The 13972-nt window shown below is 47.2% G+C and overlaps 1 protein-coding gene across 2 annotated transcripts in view; it reads right to left on the bottom strand.

Moving 5' to 3' along the window:
- Positions 1 to 13972, bottom strand: part of dve (SATB1_N and homeodomain domain-containing protein dve) — a 103619-nt gene that overhangs the window by 31099 nt on the left and 58548 nt on the right. Inside the window, exon 6 of one of the 2 annotated variants that reach the window (XM_084602219.1) lies at positions 1911 to 13062. The exons of the other annotated variant lie outside the window; for it this stretch is intronic. Coding sequence (XP_084458345.1) covers positions 11485 to 13062 — 1578 coding nt within the window. The 3' untranslated portion in view covers positions 1911 to 11484. Of the gene's footprint in view, positions 1 to 1910; positions 13063 to 13972 lie in introns of those variants that run through there. 2 annotated transcript variants of the gene reach the window in all.

Below are 13972 nucleotides of genomic sequence, written 5' to 3'. Positions count from 1 at the left end.
GTCAAGTGGTCGCTTATATCGAAATACCACTTATAACGAATTTTTTCGCTGTCCCGCTGATTTCATTATAACGAGGGATTACTGTATTTTAGTAGGGCAGTTTTGGTGCCAGGTGAGGCTGAGGAGTGTAGATTTGGCGCAGTAGCTGGAGCATCATGTCCTGTGCAGATAAGCATGCATAGAATTGCCGAGGAAGTGAGTGACGTCCAATATACAGTGGTGCTGCCTATCGTGTACAACGTGTTACATCAACCTTTGGCCTATTTCTCTCACACGAGATGAGAGAAATGGGCTCAAGGTTTTCTAGCAAAAGCTTACCAGGCTTTGGGACCAAAGTTGTTTTTGCATATTTTCATGCAGAGGGCTTTTCTTCCCTCTTCCAGCATTCTTTTGTGAATATTGTGAGACCCGTGACTGAGGAGTCGTCATATACCAACGAGCATTGTTGTGGAACAGAGTCCGGCCTCGGCTCGAAATGATTGTAGAGTTGGGAGACGGCCATGCGGACCTTGACCTCTGGGATCTGTCTGGATCCGCATTTTCACCTTGGTATGTCAGAGAGAGTTGTAGGGGGTGTGTACTGATGTATCTATCGTCGTTTTCTGATCAGGTCGTCATCCTCTACCGAGAACTAGTGCAATATGACGTTTGAATTGTGTTGTGTTTAGCGACTACTCGCAGGATCTGCGTAAAATTGCAACAGTTGCCCCGAATGAGCCATTACTATAGCTGCCCTCGCATGAAGTCAGAGACCTGCACTGCTGGTTAGAGAGTATGGAGATGTGAAGAAATCCTCTATTTCATTGCAGAGTTTAACTATACTCGAAGTCTGCTTCCGGTTATAGCGCTGTGCTCTATTTCATTACAGAGTTTACCCGAAGTGCCAGTTTCCGGTTATGGTGCTGTAATTTCAGCGTTCCTCCATGCTACACCTGGCTTATAGATGGAGGAGGCTGTTGTTCTTTCGGTATGGCTTGCTACCTCGGGTATCTTTTGCATGGTGTTGGAGATGTCCTCTTGGAGAGGATTTGGTCCACTCAAGGTTCTCTGCGAGTGGAGGCATATTTGTGCAAAGTGCAGAACCTATCCAAGTCTATATTGTTGTGCCCAGTGTTCAGCCAGTGCTCAGCAGTGTCTGACCTCTGCAAGTTTTGTAAACGAATGCATGGAACGAGAGCGCATCGAAACTGCTAGGCCAAATATGACGCTGTTATTGCACCAACCAAGTCCAGACTCATATCTCATCACCACCAAATCAAACCAAGTCCACTGCATTACAGATTCCTCTTCCAGAGACCCCCACTGGCCATGTCCGGTGCCAGCAGTGTCCACACTCCCTCCCTCCACCCCAACCTTAACTGCTGCCACCTCTGCTGCACTTATCATTTGAATTCCAGTTACCAACCATTGGTTACCTTGACTTCGCATTGCATGCTCTGGTTATGCTCATTTCAGTCTCTCAACGTTATACCTGTCACTTTCGTTTCCAGCTCCTCATCGCTTATACTTTTTTCTTGCGGGTACTGGATGGTTACAAGCTATTTTGAGTGAACGTGACCTACTGCTATAGAACACCTAAACGCTGAGTGTTGTGATGTAGGTGAACACTGCAGTCACATGAAAATTAGATATGACAAATGTTTAGCGCAACTTGTTGTGGTGTTCCTTACGTGTTTGTCAAAGGTTAGATGTCAATTTCTCAGACTGCGCTTGGCTTTGCTTCGGTAGCACACCACTGCTATCAAATTTAATCATGGAGCAATGAATGCAAGAAATAGTACATAAATCAACAACAATCTGAACAACTCTTGATAAACGTGCACCTAATGTACTCACCTATCTGTTTTTTTGCATGCTCCACTCTGCTCTCGAGAAGAGGAGGCCAAGTTCAGAAACAGGATACACCCAGCTCAAGAACATTCGGTTTTATTAGTAACCGCGAACAAAAAACAGGTCAAAAGTAAAAGACTCGGCAGAGAGACCCAACATTTGCGAAAAAGTGGGCCCCTCCTCTCTTGCACGTACCTCGGAACAAACGGGCAAAGTGGCCCGCCCCACGCACCCTGTGGCCCTCCCTTCAGCCCCCGGTGTTTGTGAATGCCCCGAGAAAAGGAAAGGGGAGAGAGACGGAGGGCCAAGAAGAACTTTGAGTATAACTCTGCTGTCTCTCTCCTCTGTGTATATAAAGCGAGCGAAGGGAGGGTTCCATGAGCTAGGCCCAACGTGGCGGCATCGCCGTATCTTTGGATGGGTGTCACGGGCCCAGGCCAGGGAGGAAGAGGGTCATTGAGCTGGGGCGGCGCCGCCACATATCGGGCGCGTCTTTTATCACAACTGAAGAGGGCACCCGCTCCCTCAGACCACGAGGAAGCCTCTCCGCTGCTCCTCCTCTGCATCGTCCTTATTGTTATTAATATTATTACTATTGTTATCGGAGGTCGTGCTCCGTCTCTTCCCGGCTTGCTTGGTACCCGTGTAGTAGGCGCAGTATGGAGAAGTGAGGCTTGCGCGACACGCCACTCGATGCGTACGTATCGCCATTGCACAACGGTTGCTACGAGATTGGCCTTTCCAGCGGTATGACTTTTAAAGGCTCATCGATGCCAGACAAAAACGCACCACATATGTCGGCTGACCGTTGCTGTGACCAGCGGGGAAAGGCAAACGCCTCTATAGGGTGCTTTCACGTGCAATCATGGAGATTCCGCGGAAGATAAAGTACTAGACATCACTACGTCGTATGTACAACTCAACTGGATAAGTTATCAGGCAAGTTGGTACATTTTGATTTGAACAAGGAGCATTATTTGCGCCATTCGATAAACTCATCTAATTCTTCACATGATTTTCGCAGTGACAATATCTGAAACTGCTCTTTCCTAGTTTGATACTAAATATTCTCTGGAACTCTGCTCATGACCAGTAACGGATTTATCAGATGAAATTTGTCTACCGATCGTGACAGGCTCACGGGCAGGTAGCTGGCGACTTAAATGTGCCACCACGTACAGTAGACCCAGGTCTGCTTTCATTGTAGTACAGAACGCAATGCTCACATAAAAAATCACCAATAAAAAGGATGGGTGCGCTTACGCTGCGCTTTCCCCTCTGGTCACTGAAGAGTGGTTTCATACACAGCGCAGCGAACTGATACGGCTCGCTCACTTCTGGCACTGCTTTGTTCGGCGAGCTTAATACGCATTGCCTGCGAAAGCACACGCATGTCCTCGCGAGCAAAGCCACGGCGGCAACAGGCAGTGGCGCAGCACGACGGCGGGATCACGCGTAGCTTTCACAACGGGGCCCAGGACCAGCAAGCAACCCCACTTTGAAGACTGTCCGCCATGATCACGTTTTTCCAAGCTTCATTAAACGCACTGACGCCGTTCCACTACTGAGAGCAGAGGTCGCGTTCCACAACAGTGTGGCCGCTCAAGAAAGCAATTGGACGGCGCACTGCCACTTTCTGAGAATGCGAATGGTCGGCGCAAAGAACGCCAATCGTGCGAGCACAGTCTTCGCAAAGCGTTACAGAATGTGGTGCTAAGCCAGCTGCAATGCCTCTCCATTCTTCGGGATCCAGTCGCGCTTCAGGCTGTAAAAAGTAACGATTATTTTCCCTAATTAGCCTTCTGCCCTCCTATACTATTGGTAGTTGTGACCAGTGACGCCAGAACTGACAGCTTAAAAAATTAATGTCATTAACTGACGCCGGTGTCGAAGGCAAGGTGACCAATGGCAAAAAAAGCAAAAGACTGAATCAGGAAAAGAATCCTTACAAAATACAGCCTCAGAAGCACGATTCAGTCCGTTGAGAAAATCCACCTTTCCACGGCAGCCCTATGATCCGATACCCCCACAGACTACAGCGGAGTCTTCCTCGCTACATTTTTCTTTGTACGCGCCGGAATACGTGCACGCACAAGGGAGATTAAAAATAAAGAGACAAGTGGCGCCCCCCTCGTCGCGAAAGGCGTTATTACGATTCTATATAACCTTGCCCTTTCTATAGAGTTATTGCTTTAGTCGTTAGGCTCGATTTGTTTCCAGCCGATGAGGCGACTACGTGCGCTATGTTATAGACATGTGTAGTATGTGTGTGCATGTGTGTAATGTACACTTCGCCGCTAGCGCACAGTATGCACCAACCGGCTAGCGACGCCGCTCGACGAAGATTCGCTCTCTCTCTCGCTCACTCTTTCCCTCCTCTCTCTCGTTTCGAGTTTTCACACCGGCTAACTTTTCTTTTGTAACACCAAAATGCGAAAACAAGCAATACAGAAGGTTAGTACATACTATGAACACACGCACGCACAAAAATATTATAAAATCACCGGTATAGGTAGTTTGACAGGACGTAGCAAGTTTTTCACTTCGTCTCCGTTCGTTTGATCGCTGGCGAGTAGAAGCAGTCCAAGCCAGTCAGTCACCCAGGGGCACAAACACTCGGTTACAACCTTGGGTACACCAGAAGTACACTTTCACGTATCACAAGCACAAACAATTTGAAAGCAGGCGCAAAACACAAATTTAGATCACCGGGAAAAACGTCTTGAACGCACCGCAACATACCACACCGAGCAGGAAGAGCCCAAGGCTCCCAAAGAAAGAAAGGAAGAGAGAGAGAAAAAAAAATCAAATGCGAGTCCCAGAGTGATTTGCCAAAAATATACTGCCTAACTGGGATATCTAGCTAACATGAATCTTCTTTTCATCCACGTTCGAGTAATTCCACATAAACAAACAATCGGCACGAAGCGGTCATATTCTAAACTACTAGCTAACAGGCGCTCGTTTAGAGCAATCCAATATGGCTCGCCATTACAACTAAATGTGCAAGGTTCTCCAGCAGAGTGTGGATTACAGAAAGACGATATATAGTTACTGACTCTCGATAGATATTTGAATGAAAATCATGCGCAATAATTTTGAGGAAAGATAATCAGACTGCAAGTCACTCGCCTCCCGTTCTAATCTGTGGGCATGAATTGCTGGGACTCACTAGTATCCAGCTGTAATTTAAAACATTCTAACAAAGACCACAGGTGCGGCACACAGCAAAAGAGCCAGGCACATACCAACCACAACAACACCAGACACTGTACATCGAACATGTGCAGTAAACAAAAACAAACCGTATTGCAGCTAGCCTGTACTACATATATTGCGTTCTCGCCAATCTGCCGTAGACAACATGGCTCGCTATATTCTTGCAATAGGCGTGGACATTCAAGCATGTTCAAGCTCTTGAGGACACGAAGACAACATGATAACGCCGCTTCGGAAGACGGAATGCCCCTTATCACTTGTACCATTTCCTTAGTCTTCCAAGAAAGAAACAACAGAGCTAGAACCAATGCTTTGTACAGCTTATAAGATTGCACAGCGACTTTGCCGTATGCCTCAATGCCTATTAATTGCCGCAGTGAACATTAGCCTTCCGAAGTCAAAACGATGAAAAGAAACGGAGCACTCAATAGATGGAAATAAACAAACTAGAAAACGAAAATCAAAACACATTAAATTAGCATCTACTAAGTGGCTATATAATAAAGGAACTCAACTTATCTGCACTAGGGAATGTCAATGCTTGCCAGCCCTCTATGGTAGAGCGCATTAAACGAACTCAATTGGGTCAATGGCCGTGCATACAAATGAAAAGGTAAGAGGAACGGTTATTTTCACGAAACGTAACGGCAGCAGCAAAGCACTAGATATGCTGTGTCCGTGATTAAATGCAGCGCTCCAAATATCAGTTAAAGAAAAACATTCTATGAGCTTGAGATACAGCATTAGCTTCATCTCATACCACACTTCCGAGCTCCCTGTCACGGATCGACTCAACTGGCCTACTGCGCTCCACTAATGGCGTGAACTTGTTTTCAGTGGTCGTGCCTGCATCTCTTATTGGCAATGGGTGTAGTGAAATGGACATTCCTTGATAGCTCCGTATAGACGAGCAGCAGTAAGCTCCTCCATCGCACGAATTAACCTTCTAGCATTTCAAAGCCATTTGATCTCCAATGGTGCCCTGATGGCTCCACTGTCCGGCTCAAACGAGAAGTGCCTGGCATCAACACTTCTGTGTGATAGTGTATGTCAACAGAACATCAGGTGGCCAAAATTAAATCAGAGTCCGCTGCTATGACTTCATATCGCAAGTTTCATACAGACTGAAAAGTCCCCGTTTTTATCAGCTCCCAAGAAGCAGTTGTTGCATACACGGAATCAGAGCTATGCTTATTTCTAAGGGCAGCTATACAGTAGCCGGCTGCATTCTTTTCAAAGTCGTGAAACTAAACCGTTTTTGTTGCACATGGCAAGATTTACTAAAAAGTCAATGCCGAGTATGATAAACGCTACTCCTTGGTCTCAAAGCAAACTGACGCCGTGCATATCTAGACAGGTAGAACGTATAACCGTAATAGGGAAGCGAAGCTCACCCACCAAGGAGTTTTTGACAAATTCCTAATTGACCTTCAGTTTCAAAAACTAAGTCTGAAGTACCCCCTTCCCATTTTTTCTGTGCAGATTCAATACAGCTATAATCCATTTCGGGCCAAATGACGGTTGATTCAAATGCGTTGTGGTTCTTGATCATTTATGAGCAGCAATTGTTTTTGCATATTTCTCATTATTTTTCTTTTCATCAGAACCGAATTCATCCTAGCTATTTCGCTCTTTCCAAATTGAAGCATTTCTTCCTGGCCAGGCCTTACTGTGCTTAGAAATTAGAAACTTGCGAGGATTATGCAAAAAGCTGCAAGCGATTCAGGAACGCACCATGTGGAAGGGCCTCTGAAAGTTGGCTGCACATAGAGACCTAGGCTAGGTGATTCTAGACAAGCGGGTGAGAAAACACAACCGCCAGACGATTGATTCTACCGCATCGATTAATGAGCACAAGTGAAGACTACACCACACTCATTGAAGATGATTACTGCGAGTTCTGATGCTTTAAAAAAGTATGCCGAAATGCTTTCTCAGACGGTACTGCTTCTAGGATGTCCACTAACGGTGGCAAGCTATAAACTGCAGCCTGACAGAAGCGACGACGTGATGGTGCAAAAGAAAAATGACTACGAGAAAAATTCAGTGTAAAAAGCCCCGAGACGTACTTCAACGGTTGCTGTGTAGGATGGCCGTTACATGAACAGTGCCACGTGGGAGAAGATAAAATACAGTGCAGAGACGCCATAGCGGTGTGCTGCAGATTAATTTCGGCCACCTGGGTGCACCTTAGTGTGATGGCTAGCGTGTGCTTTCGATACAACATACAACAAAAGTTATGACAAAACCGATTTGAAACTTTAGCTGCAAGTGAATAATGGCACTGCTAGACGTGGAATGTACCGTTTTCGTCTACACACTGTTCGCAACGTGATTTCCTAAAGCGCACTGCTGTCGTCAAAACAACAGCCTGGTGTCTAGAGGCGTGAGTAACTAATTGGGGCAGTGGTGTTGCACTGCAGCATCTTTGACCTACAATTTCCAGGAGGGTGACGAAAGACCCGCGATCTTAGTACATAAACAACGGTGCATGTAAACCCGCTTTCGGCGAACAGTAAGGAACAAAAGGAGATAATTTTTCTTCTTGCTTTAAGACTACAAATATGGTTGAGCAGCTGCTGTTTAGCTCCCAAATGCAAACTGCTTTGCAAGCTGGCCTAATCATACAACTCACAGACGGAATAGTTTGTTCATTTATCACCAGATGTCCTGTGGTAGCTGACTGATCTAGCACTGCTAACAGAATCACGAATCAGATTTTTTAGCCTGTTAAGCTCTGATCAACAGAAACTACATTCCTTATGATGACATCAGCATGAAAAAAAAAAAGGCTCGTGGTGGAGCCTGCAGTATAATCCAAATGAGCCTATTATCAGCAATATGTTTATGCCTGGAGAAAAAGCTGTCCATGCAGATATTATAAGCTTTCATCTCGCTGCGTCCACAATAAAATTCGCGTTTAGTGTCCACTTACTGCATGTAGAAGCCATATCCAGAAACATTCATCGAGACTAGCAGAGGTGAACGTTTTTGCAAATGGAAAGTGATCACGTAACAAAGAGAAAGTTCTTCGGTGTTCCAACTTCCCAATGACTAAAACATAAAAATATTTTGAGAAATGTCATAAAAGGCTTCTTATCTGAACATGACTACAACAATTTAAATACCAGACAACCAACCTTGCACTTCTGGCCGATAGGCAAGATAAGGAGAGGTTAAACCCCATGAAAACTCTAGCATTAGTCGTCCTCAAAAGACAAGAACTATCACCTGCCCTTAGAGTATAGCTAAACTTCTCCCCATTTCTCGGCCATCATTTGCTCCAATTTAGATAGAAGAGTTAGATCAGCATAGCTCTCAAAGAAGCATGATGGTTTTGTTATATTACATGCCTCACTATATCAAAATGGACTATGCTCTGCCCTCGATCAGCGGAAACATGCAGTTTAGCTCATGCTAAGGATAAAAACCATGCCTAGCAAAGATGCCCCGGAAAAGTCTTACCATTCACAAGAAGCGAAAGAAAAACGGGAAGCACCATCAGTCACTATCCATAATTGTAATGCACTTGAAATTAGATCTTTGGTAGAATAATCAGTTAATAAAATATATGGCTCATCTGATAAGCATGCAAGACTGTTACGTACTTCAGGAACTTTCAATTTGTTCAAAATCATAAGTTCTCCACTCACAAACTCTTATCTGGCAACGCATACACGTGATTATTGCTAGCCATCATTTAGAAGCATTACCCCAAGCTCTAAATGCAAAAAAAATTCCAAACAGGCTGCAATAATGTATCCATGCAAAGTATAACTGCTACTACATTTAAAATGAGGTAACGAAAACACAACTATCACGATGAATGGCTTTCGACATAGGAGAAACTACTTAAACTCAAAGCCAAACACGAGATTACTAATGGAGCAAGTGGTCAAATAATAAGTGAACACAGGCACAATGAGAAGCCTGCATTAACATCTTAAACTCTCACTCATAAAAGCATACACAGCCACACCATTACAGTCAGAGTGAGTTCCTTTGCCACCTGTCCTAAAGTCCTGAAGGGAGTTCATGTCCAGAGCTTGAAATTTTAGCTTGAAAGGTGACCGAGTAGAGAGAAATGACGCAGTAATCTTTGGAGTTGGCTCAGACCAGCCAGTACTTTGAGACAAAAGGTGAAAAAGGCAAGCTAAGGTTCTGCTGAAACATCAAAAAACATTCACAAGTGGAAAACAGATACAAGCCACAATATGATAACCTAAGACTAAAAACAATGATGGAACTGCCAGCAGATAATGAAATAAAATTTCATTTCCTTATTATGAGCAAGTGAAACATTGATGAAATCACCGTATGGATTTTACAGTGAACAAGCATTCGAGCTGATGGCCCTAGATTAAAACAAAATTAACTTAAACATGTTGTGCTGTATACAAAACATAGATGTAATGCCATAGGATGATTTTCATGCTAACAAGATGTAAAAAATTGCAGTTTTCTTTTTTCTTGCCACCAGAGAAGTTCATTATTGCAGATGCGAGGAAGACTGAGGCACATCTTCCAGCCTTATTAGACATTCCCACAACTAATCGCATGTCCCGTTAGTCCAGTTGCATAGATTATAAAAGAAAAGTTATTATTATTCAAAACTCAATGTTCTCATTAGCTTCGTAGACAGTGGAAGGGTATATGATCAAATGATTGTGACGAAAACACACAGAAAAACTGCAGTTATATTGCTTGCTGGAGCAAATGTGAAATTATACAATGTTTCTGATTGTCTCACATGTATTCGGCAGTTATTGACTACTAGAAATTATCTACAGAAAGCCTGAAGAGTTAACAGTGCGAATTAACCACATTACACTAAATCAGAAAGGACCAAGCTCTATAATAAGTTTCACTACATTTTGCTAAAATATCATACTTCAGCCAGCAAGATTCCTTTAAAACTCACAAGAACTCATTTGAGACTCGAGCTAATGTTTAAAGTAAGAAGAGCTTTAGTTTACAAAGCGTCACCACAAAATGGTTGTACTGTGATAACAGATAATAATGAAGGTCAGAAAAATTTTTTGGCAAATTTCAGAGTCCCTGCTACAAACACCCTTCAGAACTGTAAGCGTTTGGAACGGAATATACCACCATGTCAACTACATGTACAAGTATGCGGAGGATGTGTAAAAAAAAATTCTATTAAGGAGCATTACACAGTCACAATGACAAGCTAACCACAGTTACTGCAGTCAAGTGGTATGTACCAGTGGTATCATGAGTCAATGAGTCATAAAAATAAGTTCATACATAGCAGCCTGAATAAAACATACATGGATTCATGCAATAGTAATAACTATTGCATTGAACTATGAGGGTGATTAAGAATTAGAGAATTCCTGCTACCTTTCCCACTCACCAATAACATGTGAGGTAGCAATCCGAGAAGAAAAGGGCAGTTACGAGAATGTCTGTAGTTAGTTTCCTCAAAGAAAAAAACCTCCCTTTCCTTCTATTAGTTTCATTCTTTGTGTGAGTAAAATAGATAACTATGGAAGAAACATCATGGAATGTAATTTAGCCGATGTAAATGAAATGAAGCTGTTCACAGTGTCAAAATGGGACAAGGTGAAGACATGCGACAAATGCACATAGCTATGGCCGGATGCTTGGCACCGACGCATTCTGTGAACAATGCAGTTTATGTACACAACAGGGTAAATAAGAACTAGTAAAAGAGTAACCGGGGAACTATGTGGGTGTATTCACAATTGTGGTGCAATAAGAACAGCAAGTGGACTTCAATGCCTAGACACGATGAAGCTCCGAACTGGCACCAACAGGATATGCGAGTTTTTCAATGATGGTGCCTATTACAGGTAAGCAGCTCATCAAAAGAATGAGAAAGACCTAACATGAAACTGCTACATGCAGAAATGCTTGCAGCAAATAAATATACATAAACTTTGGTTCAATGCGATAGAACAGCAACAAGCAATATAAACTCTGCCTGTCAGGCTTTCAGGATGATTACTGCTGAAGCTGACATTTTCTAACGCTTGCACAATTTCAATTTTCGTTTGATGGCTGCTCCCGCATGCAGCAACTTGTAAGATGAGGCCACAGTGGCTGGGCATGGCACTTGCTGGAATCACTGGAACCTTCAAGGCAGAGGTGAAAACCGCAAGAGTGAATACACCCTAGGACCCACTCTTTTCGAGTGGGGAGTGCCAGCCTCAGCCATCACCGCCACTTCTAGACTGTACAGGGTTCATGATTGCAAGTGGCCCTAGGCACAGCCCTAGACCTTCGGCCTCTGCCGAGCTAACCAACGAGCCGGTGAGCGAGAGAGAGGGAGAGAGCGCGAGAGAGAGCGAGTGAGCAAGCGGGCGTCTTTTGCGCGCGGCGTGGCGGCCAGCCGCAGTCTGACTAGGAGTCCTCCCGCACGACGGCGAGCCCGCCCGGTGACGGGTGTCATCACTGCACGCTCGCCTGCGCTGGCGGCGGCGGCGGAGACGACGACGACCGGACACCCGCGTCCCGGGGCGAGCTCGCCGCGCTCGCCGAAGCAGCGGCCTCGCCACCGGAGCCCGCCGCCGCTGTCCGCGGACCCGGTGAGGCGGAGGAAGGCCTCTGCGGATGACTGCCTCCGGTGGCGAGCCGCTTGCACTTGGCCCGGCGGTTCTTGAACCAGAACTGCACGTTGCGGGGCTCGAGTCGTGGGAACCGCTTCCGGTACGGGGCACTGTTCAGCTCGTCCGTGTGGCGCACGATCTGCGCGTGCGAAGGGTGCGTGTTGAGCGCGAACCAGCGCTCAAGCCGCGGCACTTCGGTCACCGGGTCGATGAAGGTCCGGTTCCGCTTGCGTCGCTCGTCGCGAAGCGTGCCCGGAGACTCGACGCGCGCCGCCGCGCCAGACGTCGTGGCCGTCGTTGTCGTCGTCGTCGTCATCGCCGCCGCCGCGCTGCTAGGGCACCGCGGTTCCTCGTCTTCGCTGTCCTGGGGCGTGTCGTCGCCGCCTCCTCCGCCTTCATCCTCCTCCATGTCGCTGCTTCCTTGCGAGTCCCGGGGCTCCTCTTTGATCACGTCTCCGTTCCGGCCCCGCATTGACAGGTCCAGCGTCGCTTCGGGGCTCGGCGGGGGCGAGTATTCGTACTCGTCTTCGAAAGAGTCCTCGTGCATCATGGCCACTGCGCCGCCGGCAGCCAGTGCCGCGGCTGACGAGGCGAAGCCGTTGCTCCTATGCTGGCGGAAGCCGTCGTCCGAGTCCTGCGTCGAGTCCAGGCCGCAGTCCCAGGCGGGGCTCCGCAAGGGAGGCAGGAACCCGTTGCTGAGCATCGCCGGCGGGGCCCCGCCGTCACCGGACGCGCTGCCCACGGAGGAGCCTCCCCCGCCAGAGGAGACGCCGAAGAGCTTGAGCTCGGCCCGCTTGTGCGCCGCCCGCGCATTCTTGAACCAGTACACGACGTTGTTGACGTCGAGGGGCTTGCGTCCGCGTCGCGAGTCGAGCGCGTTCAGCTCGCGCACGTACTGCTGGATGGTGAGCCTCGACGGGTGCTGGTTCTCCGCGAACCAGCGGTGCAGTTTGGGCAGCTCGAGCTCTGGGTCGAACGAGGTGCGGATGCGCGTGCGCGACGAGCAGCCGCCGCCGGAGCCACCCAGGGACTGCGGCAGGCACGACGGATGGGGCGGCGGTGGCTGCTGCGTGGTGGGCGGCTGGATCCCCGGCGTTCCGGCCGGCGGCGGCGTGCTCATCGATAGGCTCACGGGCTGCGCAGCGATCAAGGCGACCGAAGAGGAGGAAGAAGGCGGCGGAGGCGGCGGCGTTTGCAGCGGCGGCTGAGACAGGGTCAACTGTAGCAGCCGGGTGGGTGGAGGCGCTGCGGAGACGTGCTTCTGCTGCTGCAGGTGCTGCTGCTGAATCTGGTGCTGAAGCAGAGCCACTTGGCGGCAGTGCTGGAACACCTGGTGCAGGTACCACTGGTCGAACTTCTTGCGCGTGTCCTCGGAGATCTCCCACTCGGGCTTGCCCTTGCTCAGCGCCGCCAGCGTCGTCTGTGGCAACAGGTCCAAGCACGGGGCGAGGGAGGGAAAGAAAATGACATTCAAACGGCCGTGAACGCTGCCCGGGTGCTGCTCCACCGTCCGCGAGGCTCTCTGAACGCACTTCGGCCGATATTTTTTAAGGTCCCTCTCTTCAGAGCGCAGAATTAGCAGTCTCGACAAATCGGCACCTACTTTGCACTGACTACAACGGCAGAGGCGGCGCGTGTGCTAGGATGAAGTCACAATGCTCCAAGTGCACGGACAAACTGTCGAGATCCAAAGTAGCACACTAAATACGACATTAAAGCAAAGAATTATGAGGGACTTTAGCGACTAAAGTAGTGAAAGGCGAAAGCCTGAATGCCGCATTCTGCTACGCAACAGGTGCTAATCAGTAATCAATAATTTAATTAGTCATTAGACAGGGAGTTAGTTATTTATAAGTTAAAAATAATTTGCTTAATTATTCATTAATTAGTAATCGATTAACTAATTTATTAATTAATAATTGATAATTGATTTGCATATGGCCATGCATACTGCGGTGGTGCTGTGATTGGTCGACACCTCTATGACGTCATCCCGCCTCGGCCATTAGAGCCGCCGCAAAAGCGGGACACATTTTGTCCATGACAGCATGAGCATCGGCACACAAGGTCGAATAGCGTGGCTCCTAAATTACTGCCGCAGACCGTGGCTCCTAAATTACTGCCGCAATATGCGCACGCGCGCTTGGCGAATCTTCGTGGCACATCGTTAACTAGACTATGTTAAGAAATCTAACGAGGTTAACTTCGAAGAAAGACAGCTATTTCTTTCCTTAATGCTGGGTTTCTCTTGAACATTAGCGTTCTGAAAGGTTAGTGACAACAAAGGCGTAATTTCGTATGCATTTAGGCACTCGACGCGCCCTGCAGTG

The sequence above is a fragment of the Amblyomma maculatum genome, chromosome 4, assembly GCF_055883805.1.
Source record: "Amblyomma maculatum isolate TAMU_Amacu chromosome 4, ASM5588380v1, whole genome shotgun sequence".
In the NCBI taxonomy this organism is placed as follows: domain Eukaryota; kingdom Metazoa; phylum Arthropoda; class Arachnida; order Ixodida; family Ixodidae; genus Amblyomma; species Amblyomma maculatum.
This window is presented reverse-complemented; position numbering and strand designations above follow the sequence as displayed.